The 26192-nt window shown below is 38.9% G+C and overlaps 1 protein-coding gene and 1 pseudogene across 13 annotated transcripts in view; both read left to right on the forward strand.

Annotated features, from left to right (window-relative positions):
* The window catches only part of LOC122572509, a 125920-nt gene that overhangs the window by 43822 nt on the left and 55906 nt on the right, over positions 1–26192 (forward strand). Inside the window, exon 1 of one of the 13 annotated variants that reach the window (XM_043737526.1) lies at positions 25381–25638. The exons of the other annotated variants lie outside the window; for them this stretch is intronic. Coding sequence (XP_043593461.1) covers positions 25547–25638 — 92 coding nt within the window. The 5' untranslated portion in view covers positions 25381–25546. Of the gene's footprint in view, positions 1–25380; positions 25639–26192 lie in introns of those variants that run through there. 13 annotated transcript variants of the gene reach the window in all.
* Positions 12566–13008, forward strand: LOC122572522 (annotated as a pseudogene).

The following is a 26192-nucleotide window of genomic DNA, read 5'->3' on the forward strand; positions in this document are numbered from 1 at the left end:
GGTATTCATATATAATCGTGCCTAAACAAAAAGAAGTCTTTCGTCGAAGGAATATTTTCTCTATATATACTCTTACATTCTTTGGTGGAATATTTTTGTGTAGGTTCTTAACTCGGAATACCTAAATATATATTATATTTGAATATGAATTATACTTGCTCCTTGGAAAGGAATACTTTTCCGTAGATTATCCGTTTCAAGTACCTCGATATCGTTTATAGTGAAATATAAATTATATTTTTCCATCGATGCTTCTTACATTCAAGTGTCTTATATTCAAATATTAAAAATAGAAGATATAATTGATACTCGAATGTGAAGGATCAACAAAGAATCTAAGCAGGAGATCCAAGAATCTAAATCTAAGGGAAACGTAAGGAACCTCGAAGGAGGAGGAATATTGTTCCGTATATTCCTCGTCTCGAGTACTTAAATATCATTTATATTCAAATATCAACTGCATTTTCTCCTCTAAAGGGAATATTTTTTCTCTTACACTCTGCCTATCTCTTCTTTCATCTCCGTATCTTTTCTTCTTCTATTTATCCTCTGTATTCAAATCATAGCTTATAGTTTCTCCTTAAAGAGAAATATTATTTCATAGACTCTTCGTTCCAGATATCCAAATATCAACTGTACCATTGTCTTCGCCGTGAGAAGAAAAATCCTCGAAAGAGTTGACTCTGCCATTCCCCTCCTCCCTCTCTTCCATTTGCTCGAGTTTAATTCGATCGGAAAACATCGTTAGAAGAACTTTCGACATGTTATCCGACGCAACAACGTCTTTCACCGTGATGGCAACGCGAAAAACACGTGGATGCTGCTTTCATTCTGCGCTAATCTCGTTTATACGAGAGGAAGAGGAAGAAAGACTTTCTCGATGACAAGTACCCCGTGACCGAGTCTTCGATCCGCGGTCTGGTATCCGTTAACCGAGCCACGGATATCGTTTTGCGATCACGAAATCGATATCGTGCCACGTCCGACACATCGACGTCCACGTCCCGCCTCGTACAACATTTTTTCACGTCTCCAGTCCTCGCCGGATTTGCATTTGACGTAAATTCTCCAGTCGCCTTAAGAGGATCGTCTGCTACTTTTATCGCTATTCTCTTCTCTGCTTATCAATATTCTTCTGCGAAATGGATTTCCTTCGTTTCCCTGAATAACCGAGATTGCCACAGATCAGCAAGAATCTCATTTAAATTCATTAAAATCGGCAAACTGAATTGGAAGGAGAATTTCGTTGAAAGTTCTTGCTTTAACGCTAGAACTACCACACCAGTCAAGTCGACTGGTTTTACAATTTTATTATAAAATTCCCACTTCATGTTATATTATTTTTTAATGATATAATGACTCTCGCAACGATAACTAAAAGAATAATATAACGAATTTTATTTTGCTTGCTACGTATTCAAATTGAAAATAATTTTGTATCAAGGCTATTTATACCAATACCAGTGAAAATGACTGGTACTTGTCAATGTGTAAAAGGTTGCTGCAATCTGTTTATCGAAGCCCAGTCGACCAGTTTCCTCGTTTTGTACAACTTGCCACACGTTTTTCAAATTTGTACCGCGTATCGTCCGATATGACGATATCAGCTATCAGGAAAATTGCGAATCGATCGCTAGATCGCTAGATGCTAACGCTAGAAATACCACAGCAGTGAAAATGACTGGTTCTACAATTTTATAAATGTGCCGACCCTCGTTCAGGGATCATTTTAGGGCTCATCGTTAATAATACTAAAAATGTACTACATAACATGGAATTCTTTCTGAAAGAAAGTAACAGATCAATAAATATAAAAATATTCTATCATTACGTATTTCTTAATGACCAGTCATTTTCACTGCTTCTGGTAAAAATAACTTCGTGTTAACTATAGGTAGTTCTAGTGTTAAGGGACGAAGCTCGTCGATCGGAGTTGAGGAAATTAGTCGTTTGGTTGATCGCGGACGTTTGTGCATTTATGCGACGTATAAAGGTGGTCCGCGAAAATGTAGAGAATATGCGAAATAACGCGTTCGTTGTATTAATAATTCGTGGGCGGAGTTTTTATTCGCGTTGCATTTCTTCGTCAAAGAATGAAATTATGTTGATGCAACGTTTTCATTTCTCGTTTCTGTACATTTTTCAAGTAAAAGCGTGCACAGCGTTCTAGACATTTTTCGACTAAAAGCGACTGAAAAAGTCGTAGAAAACGGTGGAAAATCTGTCACCTTGTACGCGTTAACGAACGTATTATTTCGCTGTTCCTTTGACTCTTACGAGTCAGTTACGTCGATGAACGCACGAAATTGCATAATCATCCGCAGTGTACGTGGTCATTAGTCGTGTTGCATAAAATAGGCGTAGGAAAAGAGTCGTATCGAAGGAAAAATCAAGAGCTAGAAGGGACGAGCGCAGAGTGAGTCTAGGTCCGGTTCTCGTGGAGGCTCTCCGTGACACAGCCATGGAATACCGATTGCTCACTCTCCCATGGCGTTTCCTGTTCCGACCACGTATCCCGCTTTCAAAATACGAGCCACACACAGCACGAAAGAGAATGAAAGAATATGAAAGAGGAGAGACAAAATGATCGCCGGGGTTGGGTTCTATTTCCTGGATTTATTTTGTAATTTAAATTTAGTCAGCAACTTTTATACTCATCATCGTTCGTTTCATTTTCGTTCTTTTACTTAGAACTTCATTTCGCTCGAGCAGCATCGAGGTGACGTTTACAAAGTCGCCGTTCTTCGCGTTCAACAGAAAAAAAACTGCTCAAATTTATCTCAACCTGTGGAGTATTTCGACAGCTCACATACAGGGTGTCTAGTTTTAATCTGCAAAGTAAGTTCATTAAGCAAAGCATATAATTCCTTCTGTGTCCAGGCTTTCGTGACACGCACGGTATTCGATACTCATCTGCAACTGTTCAATTTCCAGTTTGTTCCTATTCTACCATCCATTTCCTCAAGCTTTATATCTTCGTAACCGATAATATCTACATCGACGTGTTTCTATCGAGCTAACGTAATACAAGCGGTAAGAGAAGAACACGTTTTGTACATCGACTCGGCTATGAAACACGAAAGACGAAGGAAAATGAAATGAACGTCGAAGCGGCGCTCTGAGGATCCTACGTGTCACGTCTATGAAAAGTCTCAATTTATAAGACACAGGGTCTGAGCAGAATTAAAGATCGTACAGAGAAATTTGATTATTATTTCATTCGTTTATTATGATTTTAGATCGAAATTATGACAATGTCCGTAACGTGCGAGGATCCCATAGCGAACAATCAAGAGTTAGGTGAAAAATGTCGAGTGAAGCAGAGTTATTTTTATGCTAAGTTGTATCATCCTGGCCACAGTGACTGTGTGTCACTGCGTGTCGAAATTTCGCAACACCATTTTTCGACGAAATTACCGAAGAACAAAGACGTATAATTCTACGCTAAAAACGAAGAAGCAAAGACGTTAAAATGGAGGAAAGAAAGAAAGGAGGAGAAATGGGCGACTATTGTTCTCAGGCGTATTATGCGCGTCACTCCACGCCTTTTATTCGTCTGTGTTCATCGCCGCGCGAAGATCCGCATTTACTCGCCAAATACCGATCCAGGATATTCGTTTTTAAATCATCGTCGTCGTCGGCCCGCGTGGGATTACTCGGCCGACCTGCACAGCTCTGGAAAGCTCGATTAATTCCTTGCACTCGTTGACCTTTACTGGTCGCGATATGCAGCTGCGCTGGCCGATAAAAAGAGCTTCCCCTTGAAACGTACGAAACGCGTTTTCACCACCCACTCGCTCCCAGAATTCGCTCTTCTTTTTATATAACGGTACTCCTTCCTTTTTCTTTTCTTTTTTTGTCATATGTACAAGTACGTTCTTGAAGTACTTTTTATAACGATAGTTCTATAGATTTTCCGGTTTATACGAATACGAGGCTCTCAGAAGCCAAATTGATCCACTTCATTTTTTACAAAGCGTTTGATTTCACATTATCCAGATACATAAAGCTGCACGTACAGCTACGAAAAGCTTTTATACGTATCGCTAGCCTGTAACGAACCAGTCTTTTTATCAGGTTGCATAATTTATTGTCGTAAGAAGAAAGTTTCGTAGTCGTAGGAGAGGCAGCGTGTAACGATATAAAACTCAATGTAATATTTGCGCTTGATTAATTAGTACGTAAACATTGAAGTAAATATCGTAGAATGGTGTACAAATATTCTTTGTAGCCACTGTAATTAGCATTGAATTTCCGAGCCGCCACTTGTGTCAATTTGACACGCTTTCGAAAGAAGATTCTATTATTCGTTCGTTTATAGAACAATCTTTCCGAAACTTTCTGACTTTTTATTTATTTCTGTTTTTTTATTCTTCGCGGACAATGCGGGATTGTTTTATCAATTTTCAGAATTAATTATTTATCTCGCCGCTCCATTGCGTTACATTGGTAGACTAAGATAAAAATAGTGAAACGCGTTAAAATTAGAATTAAAAATACTTATTTTCATAAACTTATCCGCCGTAAGAAGATAGCGATAAACAATTGTAAATTCCAAGGAAATTAAAGAAGCATAATGTGTATGACTGTGTCGGTTCTTCGAAACTATTGCGTTTCAACGATGTAGCTGAACGTACAGTCTAACAAGGCTATGCCTTAAGTACAAGCTAATGCGAGACGGTTAAAGTAAACCATTATAGAAAATGAAAATCGAACGCGCGGTGAACTTGTTAACAAGATGTTTTTCCAATTACATTCTCGTCGCGTGTTATCGTAATAGTGTCAATGGCGAACGAATGTGCGTATATATATATAGACGCGAAAGAAAATTCTGAAGCGATGCAGCTCTCGAGACGTAGCGCGACGATAAGAAGCCTCGTTATCTTTATGGCTGGCTCGCGGCGTTGCTCGCGGGACGAGCCGATAATTTCGTTAAAATTTAACGTAAAAACTCGTTGTCTTCCTGTTACGAAGGGTGTGTATACCGGTGGGCACACGATCCGCTTGGCGCCAGACGAGAATCACTGTGTCTGCTATCGGATGCAGCGATTGCCTCTCGGCGAGGGCAGAGAAAATCGAGGTACGAGGCGGGAAAACCCGTCCTCGGCTTCTCCCGACGATTCACGGCACGTAGAAGATCATACGAACGTACGCCCGACACGTTATATCCATGGCAGAGGTGGATACCATTAACCAGTTAGCTATTTTCGACGAGTATACTCGTCGTGAAGAAATGCCAATATTTTCTGTTATACTCGTCGTGAGTAAAAGAAAAAGGAAAAAGAAGGAAAACGATCATTTCATTACAACTTAATTCTGTGTTATAACAAACACACATACTCTGTGTTCGACAAGTATACTCGTCGTGGCTTACTTTTTGCGACACATCGTAGGTACACGCTTTTCGAAGAGGTCGCAATCAGTTAACTGGTTAAAGGATTCTTATTATCAGCAATTCTATTGTAACAAACTCGTAGTTCGTATCGTGTATGTTGTTGTATTAAAATGTATTATATATCCTGTGTAATTACGTATACAGGGGACGAGTCATGCAGGATGAGCCACTGAAATATCTCTTTTAATTTTGGAGATAAGAAAAAGTGTCTGAAACAGAAGTTGTTTGTTTCCGACAACGAACCGCTACATGGAGGTCCAAACTTGTTATCAGATGGACGCACTTAAAAGATTTGCAGATTACGTACACTTTTCCTCTTTTAATGGAACCATGTATTTTTTCAACACCTACGGTACTCAAGAGAATCTCAATGATCATTCGACATTCACTGAAAGTCACAGACTTTATATATATAATAATGCATGAGAAATCATGCTAACGCTTCTCAGACAAAACACTCTGTTCTTCTTTTATTCACAGAACTGTTGACTCCAACGATTTGAAATGTAAAAGTTCGTTCCTTAAACGTTTTTCGTTATCTAGAAAATTGAAAGAATCATCAAGGTAGCTCGTCTTGGGTAACTCAGCTTGGACATTGTATCTGCCTGTTACATACGCAAAATATCTGAAGATTCGTTTGTATCTGTCCGTTGAGATCTGTCCACAAAGAAACCGACCCATAAACGATCCAAATATGTTTGTCTCTGTAACCGAGTGCTGTAGAGTAATTAGTTATTAGCAATTATACAGTAATTAGAGCCGACGTACAAAATATGGCTTCGTCGTTTATGGGACACCTTAATGAGCGACCCTACAGAGCGTATGACTCTCCGGATGGTTATCCAGCAGCGGTACTTCAATTTGTACGAGTGGAAAATCGGGAATATCGCAAGTTACATCTGACGATGACCGAGAAACGAAGAACGTGGATGAAGAGATATGGAAGTCGTGCAGGACAATTTGAAATCGATTAGAAGCAAAGTTGAAACAAGTCGTTACAGGCGATGAATCATGGGTCTATGGCTACGACCCTGAGACCAAATTCCAATCTTCGGTGGTTGTGAAACGCCATGATTTTCCACTCGTACGAAGCACGTCGAACGAATAAATAGACCGCGGATTTTTATGCAATTTCGCAACTTCGTCCACGTAACTGGCGTGATGCGACCTACGTAGAAAGTTATTTCTCCTATTAACCAGTTGATTAACTGCGGAATTTAGTTTTGCAAATCTCTCGTGGGCTGCGCAAATAAAACAGGCGATGATGAGTTTACGCGTCAAACACTGGGGAAATGCTCGTGTTGTAAATTTTGCAACGAAATTAAAGCGAAACGACGATGGCTTGCATTTTTATGGTTACACAAAGTTTCAAAATTGCAGCAAAATTATAAAATTCATAGACGAGAAAAATGGACAAACGATGTAAGAGATTCAGTGAGTCTTTTCAGCGTGGAACTCTTCCAAACAGGGTACGAAACAGAATTCCTTGGAATTTCATTTTTCCAACAGGCGGCACATTTTCGAAATGAATCTCCTTCTGATGGTATAAATTTGGACAAAGTGTTCTCCATGAGAGGCGTAGGTTTTGCAGCGGTTGCTGTGCAACGACATAGTTTTCCACTTGCAACTCGTAGTTGGTCGACCAACTTTCCAAGTTCGTGTTTGTGGAATTGCAGGTTTCTCGATAATTTGTCCGACACGTCCGACCAAAAAATGTAATCGCATTATATGCGTTATATTATATTTCATATATACACCGACATACACGTGAAAATATCCATCCATTTTGTAGAGAAACAAGATTACGCAAACAATTGGAACATTCTCGATATAACGGGAAAATAATCAACTCAGTTTGTAAAAATTGTTAATTAAACATTGCACGGGGAATAACCGATATACCACAGAGAATAATCAAATTTTTCCTCGTAAAATACATAGCAGTTTTATTGGCAATAATAAGGTGAACGTGCCAAATTTCTATTGCTTCTTACTAAAACTTGAATTCTTTATGGTAAATGGTAATTTGTATTTTATACGCGTCAAACACACCGAAATACACTTTCTGTTTGACGTGTATACTCGTCGAACGCAGTTAACTGGTTAAAACGTTACAAATGCTTCTTTCCCATATTTCTTACGTTCTTACGTGTCACGCGAATTCCGTACATTTTCTCGCTTTTAGAAAGAAATGCAGGAAAGTCCACGGTCTAACAGTTAATGGAGAAAACGCGAACGAACTTATCGCTCGACCTGGCAGAGTCTGGCCAACGATTTCACGTGCTATACGGGCGAAATAGCGAAATGAAATACCGAGAAAGAATTTCAAGTACAGTTTACCATCGAACCACGTGGTTCGAAGGGGAAAATTGTCGCAGCTCGAGGATGCCGACGTAGCTGACTCGACGATCCGAGGTACATCATTTCGCTCGTTGTATCTCGTTTTCTCCGACCGAAACTTTCTCACTCCGGAAACTTTGAAACACGTTGTAAAACGATCGTCGAGCGGAAAGAGCGGGGAACGAGGGACTTTTGGCAGCGAAGCCGCGGGCGTCCGCGTAGTTGCGCTCGTCAGGGGCCGATTTTAGGGGCTAAACGTCGGCGAAAGGAGAAAAAGCGGCGTATTTTGATGCGCGCGCGAGCCGGCCTGCGCCTATACGCGGCGAGTACTCGTGCTCGAGAGTGCACGAGTGCTCGTTCACTGCACTCTCTCGCCGGCTCCAGGAAAGTGGTTTGAACCGTTAAACCGGCGCTTTCGTTCCGCGCCTCTCCAGTCACCGCGCCTGGCCAACTACGAAACTTCCAATCCAGTGTTTTCGTACCTTCCCTCTTTCAGAAACTTAATCTCGCCCGTTTGTCACCATCTTTCCCTGCTACGAGTAATCTTCGTTGCTTAATCTTCCTCGCGTCGTTCTCTGCGCCTGAGAAGAAATCGCATAATTAAACGAAGGAATGTGAGATTGTATTATCGAAGATAAGTTCAGAGATGAAAATCGGAGATTGAAGAGATTTATCCGTAGCCTGTCTTACACGTTTCCAATGATTTCAGTGTCCAGATACTCGTGCATGGTACAGTTTTATATATGTCGAGTTCTCATTTGGAATCTTCATTTGGATAGACGATACTTACTGGAACAAATATGATTATTACAGAATTTGACAAGTAACCGTGGCGATTAGATAATCGAGATGCTAATGACAATGATCTTAGGTTCGATAACGAATACACGATCAACGGGATAACAAATGCGCTTTCTTGCAAAGTCTAAGTCGAACTCAACTTACTTGTGCACAATTCAAGTGTAGCTAAACTTACTTGTCCACGGTACAAGTAGAAGTCAACTTACTCGTCCCAGTCCAAGTGGAACTGCACTTATATTCTCTTCTCTGTACCTCTCTGTACCTCTCGGGTCAAATATATTTTTTTAAGGAGAGCTATACAACTACCGCATACCACTGTTAGGTAAAAACGTTCATCCCGTGGCTACGTTTAGCGACCAAATGTGTCACTTTGAGCCCAAGCCTACTATAATAAAAAGTGTAGACTAAAGTATTGGGCATCTTCCCAAAAATGCCAAAAGAAAGGTCCCGATGTTCTTTCATCCCCGACATATAAATTTTTTTTATTATTTAATTTGTACTTACAATTGGCTGAGTTAGAAGCTTAATTGCTAAATTAACATGTGGATGGCTATCCCCAGCGAGATACCATCTTCGAGTTTGTCTATTTTATTTCTTTACTGAGGTCAGTAGGGTGTTTTCTCTTTGATCTTCTCTTTATCAGAATGTTCTATTTGTATCAAATAAGAAGCAAACGGTATTAGGCGTATAACGCGCCACGTATCTTCTTGTATTTTCCACTTGAATTCGTGTCGCGTACGCGTATCTTGGTGTCTAACTAGCCTAAAGCAAACCATGGTAGGTAAACTAAAAGCTGGGATGATCCTGTCGGCGAGTGTTTGAAACTTCGCGTAATACGATTAACGAGAGACGAGTTATATGTATGCAACAACTTTCAGCGTTCTTGGAGATTCAATTAGCCAGGCTGGTTATAGGCGCACGTGACGCACATGGCGCACGTGCTGTGGCTGCGTATCGATCAACGTATATTCACAGAGCACGACAGAACCGCGACAGATACGGTAGAAACACTCTGTACACCGTCTATTTACGGAATTGTCTACGCAGTGTTGGGCCACGCCGAGGACAACGCAAATGGATCGCGATTCCGCTTCCATTCTTATCAACCGTAGGCTATACGCCTACAGGCTGCCTCAAAAGATTGGCGCCGAGCTTTAAGATGCATTATATGATACTATAGATATATTATATTATATAGGGTGTCTCTAGTAATTGGGACAGGCTATAAAACTTTCCAAGTGAAGTTAAGATATATTGTATTATATCATACAGGGTGCCTCTAGTAACTGGCATAGGATATAGAACTATGTTGCAAGTGAAATTAAGATATATTATACTATAGATGTATTATATTATATCATATATATTATACTATGCTATAGATATATTACATAAGATATATTCATTATAAAGGGTGTCTATAATAACTAGGACAGGCTATAGGACTTTGTTGCAAGTGGAGATAAGATGTATTATATTATACAGGGTGTCTCTAGTAACTGGCACAGATTATAGAACTCTGTTACAAGTGAAGTTAAGATATATTATATCATGCCATAGATATATTCTATTATATCATGTATATTATACTATGTTAAGATATATTATATCATACAGGGTGTCTCTAGTAACTGGGGCAGGCTATAGGGCTTTGTTGCAAGTGAAGTTAAGATATATTATATCATTCTATTATATCATGTATATTATATTATGTTATAGATATATTATATTATATAGGGTGTCTCTAGTAACTGGGGCAGGCTATAGGGCTTTGTTTGCAAGTGAAGCTAAGATATATTATATTATACAGGGTGTCTCTAGTAACTGGCACAGATTATAGAACTCTGTTACAAGTGAAGTTAAGTTATATTATATCATACCACAGATATATTCTATTATATCATGTATATTATACTATGTTATAGATATATTATATTATACATGGTGTCTCTAGTAACTGGGACAGGCTATAGGGCTTTGTTGCAAGTGAAGTTAAGATATATTATATCATGTATATTATATTATATTATAGATATATTATATTATATAGGGTGTCTCTAGTATCTGGGACAGGCTATAATAGTTGGAACAAAGTTAGAGAAAAAACGTAGAGGAAAACTTTCCACTGTTTAACGCGATTTATCGTATTACCGTACTCGCGCGGATGCATCAGTACGCTACAGTTGCAGAGTGCAGATGCACTTTTTCATTTAAACGAAACTATATAATTCGCTTGTAAAGCATTCGATGTACTTTACCGTTCCAACGTGATATAAAAATGTATCAAGGTAAATAGTTGGAAAAAGTGATTACTTTGAAAGATGTTGGAATTTTGTAAAACTTCGCGGATCAGAAAGAAGGAGAAAATCAACCTGCAATACTTGTGCCTCTGATTCTTCTGCCTTCCATGCGTTCAATTTAGCGCTATTAAAATCGAAATAACTTTTAAAGCAGTTTTGGCGTTTTTTGGTTCAAGTAGCATAATATCTTTCTGTAAACGATAAAAACTTGCATCGGCTGCTTTATGAATAATTATAAAGTTTCATTTGAGAAAAGAATACAGTTTCACTGGTGCATCTGCGAGAAAATTACTACGATAGAGCCTGTTAAACAGTGAAAATTTTTCCTTTTCTCTTTTCTTTGTTATATTCATTATATTTCACGTTTAATCGCGATAAAAGGATCTTTCCGATTATTTTATGTACATCTACATAAAGATATTGTAAGAGTTACAATATCTTTGAATAAGCTTAGATGCTACTTATCATTTCTACGATAACTTCGTTTTCCTTTCGTTTTTCACGGTCCAGAAAAATCGACGCAGCAGAACGCCGATTTGCAAAATTTTCCTCTACGATCTTTTCCCAATTTCACTTGCAACAGGGTCATAGCCTGTTCCAGTTACTAGAAACGCTCTGTATAGTACGTGATATACATCGTGCGCCTAAATTCACGGTACGAGCGAGTTTCAGGCAGCTTGTCTGACTGAAAACGATACGAGCTTCAAGAATAACAAAACTGCGCTTTATTCTCGAGAGACTGCAGCTTGAAAACTCTTGTACCTAACTAATTCTCCATTAGCTAGGAATGGATAATTCGTCGTTGCAGTTCTCCACTGTTCTACCTGCATTAATTCGTAAACTGAGGAAATCGAATCCCGATAGAATAAAGTTTACGAAGTTGAATATTATCGCGTGGAGTTTGGACTTAAAACAACCGAACATTTCTCGCTATCCGAGCGTACAACTTCCACCGTATTATCACCAACGAGACGTACATACGTGCGTCGATTAATTATACTCTTTTCCTTAACCCTTTTGCTTGGAGTGCCGCTTATAGGCGGCGCCCGCGAGATAACCTGTGTTCGGTACCCCATATTTCGCGCATACATCAGTGCCATCTGTAGTCAGTAAATATTTTTTCGTTATCGGCAGAACATTTTCTGTTGATCTTATTAATATATTGGATTAATCACTTCTTAAAAGTTACTCATTGTTGAAACAATATCAAAACCTTTTACGCAATATATTTCAAACATCCAAACGATCGTATGCCGTTTCGTGCTAAAAAATCTGTTAAATCCATTGACAGTAAAACGATATTTCATATACGGTTCTTACAAGAATTATTGTTATTTAAGACTTAGGAAGACGTATATACAGCAACCACGCACACTGTGCGCATTTCTGGCGCGCGCTTCCGTTCAGTGACAGCACTTCGGCGGACTGAACTGCCGAAGCGAAAGGGTTAAAATAGTTGGATCAGTTAAGAACTATTAGGTTAGCAACTAAGTGATTGCGGATTTTATCATTAAGTGGTATTGACAAAATCCACAATCACATAGTTGCCAACCCATTATATTTGCTCCTCGATTTTTCATTTTTTATAATCAACACACCAGAGAATAAATATGGGGAATTGGAAAATAATCAGATATTTTGACACTTGTGAGTTAGGTGTGTCAGTACCACCTAGTGACAAAATCCGTAATCACATAGTTGCCAACCCAATAGATCTACGATGAATTGGCAATGGCTACACGCGAAAAAGGGTATGAAACGCGGAATAAAACTTATTCTCGTTATCGAGAGAAACGCAGTCAATGGTTAAAATGTAACATTTATCAAGGCAAATGTTCAGATTGTCGGATACTCTGCCGCTGTATGTAACGTACCTTCGTACGAAACTAGCCTCAGGTAAAGACGATTGTTTTACAGAGATGACAGAGGCTTGATTTTCTATCGACGATTACCGATTGTTTGCGACGTGATTTTATAGGGAAAAAAAGAGGAAAAGAAGGAACGAGAGGCGAACGAGGAATAAGTGGATCAACGGAAGAGCGACGGATCGTGAGACAGAATCGAATAATGGAGCGTGGAAGGTTGACAGAACGGTCGTTAATCAAAGCGATTAATCGAATGTCACGGAACACGTCCGTCGCTGAATTCCACGGCTTAGAGAACGGTACTTGAACGGCCTGTACATTGCACAATACTTTCCAATCTTCGGCCATAATGAGCCGCAACAACGCGCCACCTGCGAAATGGAGCATTTTATCCGCGTTTCCTCTCCTCTTTTCTTCCTACAACTGAATCGTGACGGCAATCCGGTGTCCTCTGTATATTCTCTTAGACTATGGGCGCGTCTGCATGACTCAAGGTTCAGCCTCGTATCGATTAAAAACCAAAAGAACGCACGTAATTACGTTCGCACGCGAAATCGATCGAGCATTTATTCGAGTCTCTGCCATGTTGTAATAATATTAATCGAGCACGTCCACGGTTCGTCATTTTATTCCCGCGATCTCATTCGAAACTAATCGCTTTGGAAATGCAGAGGAAGAAAAATAATTTCATATTAGCTCGGCAACTAAGTGATTGCGGGTATTTACATTAGGCGGTAATGACAAAATCCGCAATCACTTAGTTGCCAATAAGGATTTGAATATGCAGGTTGCAGCGTGCTCGATAAATTTTCAAACTCGATTTTCTCGAGAACTGAACCTTAAATGAAACAATTTTACTGCACATTTTGCTGTTATTCTTTCGTAATTTATTATTCCACCACATACTGTGTATTATAGTAAATTGTTGGAAGATCGTTAATCGCAAGTTTTGCAAGAGGAAATCAAGCAACATAGAAAAGGTGGAGTGAATCGGTCTGATTTCTGAGAAGCTCCATCAATCTGCTATCTGGTGATAGCTTGGCCATGAAAAAACGTAATACACATTACGACGAGAATCGTGAACAGAATACAAGGTACACTTTGATGCAACATTTTTCACGAACACAGACTGTTATGGAAATCATGGCACGAAGATACCAGCAAACTCTATTCACCGTCAACGTCATTCCATTTCCTCCGATTTCGTCGTTTCGTTTCGTTCGAACGTAGCGTACTTTACAGCGTATTGATTTGGCAACTAAGTGATTGCGGATTTTGTCAATACCATCTAATGACAAAATCCGCAATCACTTAGTTGCCAATAGAAGCCAATAGAACACTCGCAGTTGAGCTGGAAAATAAGCGAACAGATAGTGGAAGCAGCTATCGATGAAATTTAATCTAATTAGTAGTGTCGTTACACGTGTAAGTTTTATCTATATTCTGTATCTTTATCGTACATAGCTTATCTACTGAATAATTGAAATGAATATTTACATTTTTATGTATTTAATTCAATCTTACTCTCTTCACATACTTACTCTACCTGTTCTACCTGTTCATATTTTTTTCTTCACAGCTACGTTCCAACTGCATTTAACGGAAAGATACTTCGGTTAATAGCCGATCAATTGAACTCGTTGTTGGTCGAATTCTCTGGATGCGAACGTGAGCTCCAATTGCACGAAAGATAATAAATAGATCAATGGGAAAAATTGGAAAGCTCCTATTATACGAACTCCAATTATACAGAGTGGTCCGTAACTGGTGTTACAATTGCATTATAAGGAAAACTGTAGGAGAAAAAATTGGACGTAAACGTGGAATGAAATTCATTGGGAAGATAATCGAGTTTGAGAATTTGCCAAGTATACTTAACGCTAGAACTATCGATAGTTAACACGCAGTTATTACTATCAAAACCAGTGAAAAGGTTTGTCTTTAAAAAGCACGTAATGATAGAATATTTTTTTATATTTATTGATTTACTACTTTCTTTCAGAAGGAATTCCATGTTATGTAGTACATTTTTAGTGTTATCAACGATGATCCCTAAAATGATCCCTAAACGAGGGTCGACGCATTTATAAAATTGCAGAACGTATTTCTAGCGTTAGCATCTAGCGATCTAGCGATCCGCAATTTTCCTGATAGCTGATATCGTCATATCGAACGATACGCGGTACAAATTTGAAAAACGTGTGGCAAGTTGCACAAAACGAGGAAACTGGTTAACTGGGGTTCGATAAACAGATTGCAGCACCCTTTTACACTTTGACAAGTAGCAGTCATTTTCACTGGTATTGGTATAAGTAGCCTTGATACTAAATTACTTTGAATTTGAATACGTAAAAAACAAAATAAAATTTATTATATTATCTTTTAGTTATCGTTGCGAAAGCCATTACATCATTGCGGAAGAAAATATAACATGAAGTAGGAATTTTAAAATAAAATTGTAAAAGTTCTAACGTTAAACCCGGCTTATTCCGAACTGAACGAGAGCGAATAATCGACAGGTGGTTGAACTACGCGTGAAAACATTCGACAAAAGTAAAGTAACATTCTTTCGTAAGATACCTGTTCTCTGAGACAGATGAATTTACAAACGCCAATTTCATCTTCTTCAAAACGACGGCTTAAACGGACAAATTTTATTCTACAATTTTTTCACGATTTCCACTTATCTTCGCACGTGTACAGACGTCCAACCGATTGCTTGCTCGTACCTAGCCAATTAATTTGACTACGCTTGGTTCCATTATATTTGGACTATTGAAACTTGATTTTACGGACCACCCTGTATAAAGTGTTTGCCCTGCGACATGTTCAGACGAACGGAGTTCCACTGTACTCGATTGGCCTTGCCTAGATTTATTAAAATATTGAGAAACGTTGGTGCGGAGGATCCAACGGCAGAGATCCAGCGATCACGCGGATCCACATTCGGCTTTCGCCTGTCGGAAGCTCGGTTAGGCGATGATTCTCGAGCGATCGATCTTCCGATTGCGAAAGGAATCTCATTGTGGGGAAAAATAGGTCGAGCGCGTTCAAAGCCTTCTTCTTGCTTTTTTTCAATTCGATTCGCGTCGATTCTACTTGCAGCGAACGTAATCCAGCGACGATTCGATGCTACTCACGTTCAAGTCAGAGCCACTGACCTATTGTCAAGGTTGCAATGGCCGTGCTAATTGAAAGTTCGTTATACGATGTTGAATCGGCGCCACGTGAATCCCTCGGGCCATCAGTTTACCGAAAATTAAGGAAAACTGGGAACGTTCACGGATAGACGTGGCCCTGTTCCTTAAGTGGAAAGTTAATTTTCCAGGAAATGGATGAATCTCGAGGGGAAGGTTACGCGTTACGGAACTACCAGGATAAAATAGTAAATCGTTAGTTGTGCAATGCTTCGACAAGATTACCAAAATTAACCACGTAATTTGTGTATCTGTGTATTTTCTATTTGAACGTTCGTATTCCCATGCTTTCTATGTTTCTCGCATCTTCTATATTACATCTTCTATGGCTGTTGTTCTATCGTACGCTCGATGTGTACGTATTTCTTTCTAAGAATCTCGCAGCGATATTGCCGCAATATTCCAATCGTATTTATCGAGAGAGAAAGGAATCTTTAAATTCCATACATAAAAAAGCAAGAAAACTCGTTTTTTTTTTTTATTTGGTAGACTATTTACAATCAATTCTCAGTGAGAATTATAAGTAAATTATTTTGGCGTGCTACTGTAACTTGGATTATAAGAGTCTATAGTACGTTTGATTCTAGTTCAATCTAATGCTTCAATCTAAAGGGTATTGTCCTTTTAGTCTGCGGATCTGATCCGTCGTGTCAAGTAATTGGGTAACTAGTGGGTTTTGGTGGTTGTTAACTCTTATGTTATATCTTGTTGAGAATTTTGCATCTTAATTGCCGAAATAATGCTATAGGAACACTTAGATTACACTTAGAATTGATATGAAAATAGTTTCAGATTTATTTAATATGCGATGTACAAGATATTCGTCGATATAAATTTGCACGCGTCTCAGCGCTCTCTTTGTCTCACCATCTTCTGTACCACATTACCAACGGAACAGTTGCATTCATCTGTTTTCGAGACACCGCGCGCACATATACTTCCACACACTCATATTCACGTACATGTTTTTTTTTTTATTTAATAATTTCAATTCACAATTTGTCCAATTTGGACATTTGGTGAATTTTTTTAGCTGTTTGATTATCGTGTGGGTGGCTACCCTCAGCAGGGTACCATCTTTGTGTTTGTTAGGTTATATCCTTTGTAAGATCTGCTGGGTGTTTCCTTTTCAGTCTTCTTTCTATGCTTATGTACGTACATATATCACTACTACGCGGTCAATCTAGTCTAGCACATAAAATTATGCATATCTCAACATATCTGTTACTGAATTTGGACATTTCTTCCTTAACTGTGGATATCTTGGATGGATATCTACCAAGGTGCATCTATCAAGGATCTTAGAGTTTTCGATTAGAATCGTTAGAGAATTTCTATGTTGGAATTACTCGCTGTTCCCCATAGTTGGATCCCATAGGTCCAAACAGGTTTTAATATGGCTTTATGTAGCACTGTTTTACCCTGCATGTTTAAGTTGCAGCGGCTGCCAATGAGCCAGCAGAATCTTTTCAGTTTTGATTTCAGTTGTTTGGATTTATCTACGGTGGAATCCCAGTTGACTACGAATTTGTAGCCCGTTCGAACGAGTGATTCGACTGGCAACCTTTACTCTTCGCTCGTTATTTATATTCTTAGCTGGAAATTCATAGTTCGAAGTTGCAGATATCTAGGAATGTAGTGTTGCAGATATCGGGTGTGTACTGTCAACGTTGTCATTTGTTATTATATTAACATATTGTAGTATCATGGACGAGGAGCCTGGGGGGTGTCGTGTGCATTATAAACAAGCGTTTGCTGAGCATGGCTAAGACAAAAGACAAGGGGTTGCTAGGGGGCAATAAACGAATTAACAGCAATATGTGTTGCGAATTATCGACTAAATAGCAACCGGTCAGGTCAAACCGATCGGTGGATTTCGCGTACCTCGAATGACTTAACGTTCAAGGTGCAGGAGATGAAATAACACGAGTTAGCTTTATTAGATACTTTATTTGTACTAGTTGTAGCACTTAAACGAATCAAGTGAGGAATACTGTCGTGGTACGTCTGTAGTGTTCGATGGTTGAAGATGAACTGCCTACCGGTGCAAGAGTGGCTTTCGGTGATGTTCCTGTCGTGGAGGAAAGTTCATGGAGGGTGTGTCTCAAATCTGTTCCTAACTGCTAATATGGGGTTTTCCCGTGTGATCCTAAAGTAGCTGAACTGTACAATAGGCCCACGGTTTATGATAGGTCCACGTCGACTCTTGACGGTTGTCCTGCTCGAGGATCGCATCTGGTTCCTATAAAGCGTCCCGATGATTACCAGGCGGCCACTCCAAATCCCGAACGGTATGAGTTGAGAAGCCAGAGACTGCGGATTGCGTTGTCGAGATAGTATTGTTAGCGTTGCTGAGAGAGAGTTGAATCCGTGTTGACGAGACTTGTCAATTAATTATCTACTTATCTTAATTATAATACGTTGTTACGATTAGTTCATGTTAATGGCCATTGTTTTCCGTTTAATTAACATCTGTTTAATCCATTTATCATTAATAAACTACGTGGCAATGACAAAATCCGCAATCACTTAGTTTTCAACCCAATTCTTATTCTCCGCTGCTACTTTTCGTTATGGTCTTTGCGCTATCTCCGCAGTTGAGATCATTCGCCACGTTGGAGCACCTTCATGGCCCTGACCTAATCTTCTCTCTTCGCTTGGAAAATATCCGAAACGTAGATTGGCAAGAGCCTTAGGACTTGTTACGCGTCATTCCTCTGATTCCACCCGGCCTTCGACAATTAACACGCGTCTCTCATCTCGGGTCTCATCCGATCAGACGCACGCTGCTTCTCGAAACAATTCAACATAGATTTTCTGTGTTTCGTATGCATCGTGGTTTGCACCGCGCTACGAGCACAACGTGTCATGATTATTCACCGGTAATGGCCTTACTTGATCTAAGGTCCCTGGAGGAACGTACACTCGTCGCTGATTTTTTCTTCGCTGCACGAAACAATCGGTGACCTTACGAGCAGTCCGCGTATTTTTTCGTCCATCGTCCACACTCATGCGCTTAGACTTCTCGCTAGACTTTAGGCAAACCGTTACTCTTCAAATTTCACGTTTGCAAGTCTAAATATTTCTATCTAGATATCCTAAATCGTGTTTGCTCTGTAGCTGACAGTTTTTCTGGCCGCATAAATCTTTTCTTCAGTCCAGTGAGACGTGTCGTTCGAGCGAGACATCTACGAGACGTTATCTCTGTCTTGAATTTATTGCAAACTAACTGTGCTTTTTATTTTCTATATTTTCCAAGAATTTCTATTCTCTTTGTTTCTCTTCTAAGTACCCAGTAACTGTCTATCATTGTAAAAATACTTAATGTATGCTGATGGGATGGGCCCTGTATATAAATAAATAAATAAATAAATAAAAAAGGGTTTTATTGGAAAATAAGGCTGTACGCAAATACTTTTCATAGCCAGTGTTTAACGGCCTATCCTAAAAGTGAAGCGAAGCTTTGGTCACGTTGTTTTTAAGCGATTCAAGGCGACTCGGATGAGCCTATTACACGCTTAGTATGGCGTTCGTCGCAACCTATTCAATGGAATCGTTAGGAGGAAAGGTAACCGGCGAGCCGGTTTACCTGCGACTGTTTACTCATAGCTGACGCCGTTGTGATGTTTGTTCCCTCTTAACCCAGAGTCCCCCGAATTTTTGACCGTCGGACGTGCAGCGAAACTTAAGCTTCAGCCTGCTCCGCACTTGACAATTATCTCACGAATTATCTGGCCTTATTTTTCAACTTTATTCTAAGACGAACACGTGTTTCGTTAGCCGAGCTGAAAAATTCACGCGGTTCACGCGAATAAAGCAACTAGGTTGAATGATAGAGCTGAAAAAATTAACTAGACACGATCTTTAGTTAAATTCTTGTTTCTTTGTATTGGTCAATCAATTGGTGAATCAAGTTTAAAGCACAAACGTAAAAATTAGGAAACTAAAGTTCTAGATAAGATGATGGGAGTGTGAAATTCACGACTGTGGCTGAAAAAGATTGAACTGGAAAGTCAAACTCCCAGCATGAACGAGAACTTAAGTTGAGTTAAGTGTTTTCCTCTGCGTTAATAATTTTGTGGAAAAATAGATTTGTTCGGGGCGAATCGAGCTTAAGGTTCAGACACAAAGATAATGAAACGAAAGTTCCAGACATGATGATGGGAGTGTGAAATTCACGACTGTAGCTGGAAAACATTGAACTGGAAAATTGAACTCCCAGCATGAACAGAAATTTACGTTAAGTGCTTTCGTCTGCGTTAATAATTCTCTAAATAAATGTTTGTTCGAGGCGAATCAAATTTAAGGTTCAGACACAAAAATCATGAAACTAATATTCCTGATAAGACGATGGGAGCGTGAAATTCACAACTGTAGCTGAAAAATATTGAACTGGAAAATCAAACTCCCAGCGCGAACGGAAAACTCAAGTTAGGTTAAGTGCTTTCGTCTTTACATAAATAAAAACAATGAAAATAAAAATTTGTTTAGGACGAATCGAGCTTAAGGTTCAAACACAAGAATCACGAAAATATTCGAAAAATTGAACTACTACCATAGCACGGACAAAGAACTTAAAAAGTCCAATTTTGAGTTAAATTCTTGCTTTCGTGCTAGTCAGCCTGTAAATAGAAATTTGTACGAGACGAACCGAGCTTAAGGTTTTTTTTTTATTTAATACTTTGCATTCACAATTTGACCAATTTGGACATTTGGTAGAATTTTTTAGCTATTTGATTATCATGTGGGTGGCTACCCCCAGCGGGGTACCATTTTCGTGTTTGTTAGGTTATATCCTTCGTGGCCAAGCTTAAGGTGGCACGAAATTCGTGTCGTACATAATACGAACGTGAAATTCGGTCGAAATCGTCGAGAAAAGACGAAACGATCGCTTTGAACAGTACGAAACAGACTTAAGGTCACGGTTACGGACGGTTTGCGTTAGACGAAGCTTCAGGTAGGGTGGATCAACCTCGTGTACACCTGCGTTTCCTGTCACCTGACGACCGGAAGTCCATCGTCCCCCTACAACAGCCAATTCACTTTCGTTTTTCGACCACAACGAAACACGAATTTCCCAATCTGTGTTTCGTGAAACGATAAATATCAACGGAAAATGTAAGGAAATATTAAATAGACGATATTCCTCGACCAGTCGTACATCGAAATCACGTCGATAGCAAAACGTCACGCGATCAATTTCACTTTCTAAGAAACTTGACGTCACCTTCCACGAAGATTCCTCACGTTCAGATATCAACGCGTCCCTTTTCCGTTTGTAAACTCGTTCCGCGTAATTCGCATTCTGTAAGTGACGAATCACTTGCAGACTTTCGACTTAACTTCTAATAAAATGAGTAATTAAACACTTAATCGCGTACAGACTCTATGGAAAAGATACGCTTCCATTTTGTTGTCCAATTTTTACGTTTTGGCGGATAGAACGAACTATTCGGTTGGCAACTAAGTTTTTTTTTTATTTAATTTTTTACATTCACAATTTGTTCAATTTGGACATTTGATAGAATTTTTTAGCTATTTGATTATCATGTGAGTGGCTACCCCCAGCGGGATACCATCTTCGTGTTTGTTAGGTTATATCCTTTGTGTGGCAACTAAGTGATTGCGGATTTTGTCAATGCCACTTAATGACAAAATCCGCAATCACTTAGTTTCCAAGTCAATAGTTGAAGGATAATTGATTACATTCGAACACACTTTATTCTCAGAATAAATGGTAAATCCATAAATGGTAAATATTTTCTAAAAGACGACTATCTACTTTAGTTTTCACGTAGCTCGATTTAACGAAATCTCCGGCTGCTTATCTAATATCATTAACATTTCTGAAATATTCAAGGAGGTGATAAAGCAAATGGAATGGCAATAATTAATAAAGAAAATAACCGTAGAATAATTTTCATATGCGATTGATTAACGATCCAGTGAATTTGAAAATTGCTCTCCAAAAAAGAAAAAAAAAAGAACAGAAAGATACCTTACGATTCGTTGCTATAGAATTCTTAGCCATTTTAACCAGTCAGCTGTTTTGCACGAGTATACTCGTCGCGAAGAAATGGCAATATTTCGCGTTACGACGAGTAATAAACCTAAAACATAAAACGGTCGTTTCGTTACAACTTAACTCTATCTCACAACAGCCGCGCGTATTTCGTGTTTGACGAATATATTCGTTGTCGCTTGTCTTCCACCACACGTTTTACGTATACGCTGTTGAAAGAGGTGGGGCAACAACCAACTGGTCGAAGTCTCCTCAAGCCTGAAAATTCGGATTTCGGTGTGGTACGTTGGTCGTAGTATCATTTTCAACGTACCGTATTTCAACACTCATATCTTCATGAGAAACTGCACGAGAAACCGAACGATCCTGGACCTGTTTAATATTTCAAGCTACTCGTCCGCATAGACAGAGAAACATAGAGGAAAGATAAATTTTTTGTATCAGGTAGTTGCCTTTTTCAAGCGCTAACAGTAGGACAAACAATTCCCCCGTGGATCGAGCGACGCTTAGCGCACGCACGTGGCCAATCGGACAGTCTGTTTGCAGGGAACACGCCGTGTGCGTCCGCACCTGACAGAACAAACAGCCTGATCAATCGAGCACGCGATAGACGCGCAACCCCATCGGTGAGTCACCGGTGACAAATAAAAATTCATAGTGACCCATCGGTCTTTCCCAGGAGTAGATACATCGACAGTCGAAAGTGAATATTTTACTTATAATTCTCAATGAGAATTATAGGTAAATTATTCTGGCGTGGTACTATAACGTGAATAATAAGTGTTTATCGCATGTTTGATTCTAGCTGAATCTAATGTTTAAATCTAAAGAATAATGTCTTTTTAGCCTGTGAATCTGATCCATCGTGTCAAGTAATTGAGTAACTAGTGGGTTTTGGTGGTTGTTAATTCTTATGATATATCTTGTTGAGAATTTTGCATATTAATTGCCGAAATAATGCTATAGGAACGCTAAATTTACATTCAGAATTCATATTAGAATAGTTATATATTTATTTCATAAGCGATTCCAAAGATATTCATCGATACACACTTGCGCCCGTCTCACCTTCTTCCGTACCAGACTGTTAACCGAACAGTTTACGTTCCTTTGTTTTCGAGACATCGCGCACACACATACTTCCACACACTCATATTCACGTACACATATCACTACTACGCGGTCAATCTAGTCTAGCACATAAAATTATACAAATCTCAACGTATCTATTACTGAATTTGGACATTTCTTCTTTAACTGTGGATATCTTAAGGTCGCGATTCGTTGGTAACGTACCAAGGTGCGTCTATCAAGGATCTTAGAGTTTTCGATTGGAATCGTTAGAGAATTTCTATGTTGGAATTACTCGCTGTTCCCCATAGTTGGATCCCATAGGTCCAAACAGGTTTTAATATGGCTTTATGTAGCTGTTGAGAATTTTGCATCTTAATTACCGAAATAATAGTACAGGAACACTAAGTTTACACTTAGAATTTATATTAAAATAGTTATATATTTATTTGATAAACGATTCCAAAGATATTCATCGATACACACTCGCACCCGTCTCAGCACTTTCTTTTCTCGCCATCTTCCATACCACACTGCCAACCAAACAATTACATTCATCTGTTTTTCGAGACGCCGCGCACACACATACTCGCACACACTCACATTCACGTACGTGTGTCACTACTACGCGGCTGATCTAGTTTAACACACAAAATTACACATATCTCAACAATGGCATCATTTTACTCTGCACGCTTAAGGGGGTGTCCTGTATTGGAATGTTCCAAAACAGCGTCATTTTGTGATTTTTTTTAGAAGGGAAAGCAAGAAATGAAATTATTGAAATTTGACGTATGGTTTTATATATATTTAACGATTACAAAACAATTCTTTTTAAAATAAAAAACAAAATTATTATAGATTTCTAAGCCTATTTCGTGGGCTGCAGTTTTCGATCGATGTGAAGGATCCACCTCGTAATTCTTCGCCGAAACAAAAAAACCAAAAATTGATTAAATTGTAATATATTTTTCTTCTCGATGAACTAAAAAAGTTCGTCAAAAAGTTTATTTAAATAATTGTTATAGCACCTTAAAGTTTATTTTTTCTTTTTATAAAACACGTTCTTTCTTTAAACCCGCCAAATTTTTAGTTTCACACTATTTTCTGTCTTTTTTTTTAGTTCATCGAGAAGAAAAATATATAATAATTTAATCCTCTTTTTGGTTCTTTGTTTCGATCAAGAATTACGAGGCGGATCCTTCACGCCGATTGAAAATTGCAGCCTATGAAATACGCTTAGAGCTCTATTATAATGTCTTTTTTTATTTAAAAAAAAATTTTTTTGTATTCGTTAAATATATATAAAACCACACGTCAAAATTCAATAACTTCATTTCCTGCTTTCCCTTCTTAAAAAAATCACAAAATGACTCCGTTTTAGAACATTCTAATTCAGGACACCCCCTTAAGTTGGAACGTCTGCCAATGAGCCAATAGAATTCTCTTAATTTTAATTTTAATTTTAATTGTTTGGATTTATTTACGACGTGTCGTTTCCATGCCATTCTTCTGTCCAGGAATCTTTGTTTGGAATTGGAATATTATTTACGGTCACCTGGCGAAATATACTTAAGAAGAAGAAAAGAAACAGAAATAGGTTCGCATAATATCGACTTAGTGCGCACCTAATTACGTTTCGTACTTTATAGCATCGTAATTCGTCTTCCCACGTACTTGGTATCTTCACAGCTTAATTTATACGAGAGTCGTTGAAAGAATTTTCTGGCTTCGTGGTATGCGAGATACACTCACTTTCAGCTCACATTGTATATACGTTACTGTCACGCGTGTACAGCGTATCACTGTATAACACGTTACTCTCAACTTGTACGTCACGAGATACGTACAATTGGAGCATACGATAAACGTTAATGGACTTTGCGATTACGAAATGAAATTGTCGAGTCTTCCGCGAAAAATTCGCAATCCGATAACACATTTCGATGATACAAAAAAAAAAAAAAAAAGAAGAAGAAAAAGAAGGCAACGCGTAATTCGAAAAAGCAGTGAAACTTCGAAACGTTCAATTTCCATTTCGCACGCTCACGTCACATAGCCGTTTAAATTATCGAAGTAATCGTAACGAGGTAAGATTAACACGGACAATAACCGTCAAGGTCTGGCGATATAGTAAATCGTTATACGCTTAAAATTTTACTTAGTCAAAGCTTGAAGTAGCTTTGAAATTTCGTTCGTGGACCATCGTGCGCCATGTCACCAAGCCACACGCTCTGTTCTTCCGAAGAATTTGAAAAAAAAGCTACAAACATAGGCTTAAGCGAAAGATAGGAACGTTACTCGTATGCACACAGAAGGAACGAGTATAGAGATAAGTTTTCGATATCAGGTGCCGAGACCCGATAAAGCACATTCCAGGCCACAGTTCTCATGCTGCACGCCGACCGTGTGTCGTGTCAACAATTTTTCGTGGCCGTGTGTTCATCGGTGTTTTTTCACGCGTTCGTTCACCTGTTGCCACTCTTCTACTTATCAAAGGAGCTGGTTTATCCCTCGTTTATCCAGAGGACCACGATTATGCTGCCAAATCGACGATGACCGACGTCAGCTGGATCTCCTGCGACTCTTGCAGGGCCTGTTGGCTCTGTGTCGCTCACAGGCTTGCCATTCTGACTCTTTTCTGCAGGTAAACCAAGGTTTCTCCTAGATGCGATACACACTGACTCATCGAGGTATTTCATTATCGTAAAAGCTTATCGTAAAAGTCTTCTAGGAATATATCGCGTGTGTTGTATTAATCATTTCGAAATTTCATTAGCTCCAACGAGACGCCACTGTCACGATTATATTGGTCAAATATGAAATCACACTCCACTGACCTCATTAAAGAAATAAAATAGTCAAACTCGAAGATGGTATCCATCCACATGTTATTTAGCAATTAAGTTAGACAAATTTACCGAATGTCCAGCTGGACATTAATTGTAAAGTATAAATTAAATAATAATAATAGAAAAAGAAGATATGAAATCAACTTGCAAATCTATTTATTGTACGCGTTATACGACGGCGTCTTAAATTGTATTTTATAGCATTGTGTGTATATATATCGCGCGTATCGCGCAAAACATTTACAAACTCGACTATCGCGATTACATTGGTGAGATAGGAAATCGGACGGATATGAACTTCGGTCGTTGTACGGGTGAAAATGAGTGGAAAACGCGGAATAAAATTGTT

This window comes from Bombus pyrosoma, linkage group LG11 (genome assembly GCF_014825855.1).
Source record: "Bombus pyrosoma isolate SC7728 linkage group LG11, ASM1482585v1, whole genome shotgun sequence".
Taxonomy (NCBI): Eukaryota; Metazoa; Arthropoda; class Insecta; order Hymenoptera; family Apidae; genus Bombus; species Bombus pyrosoma.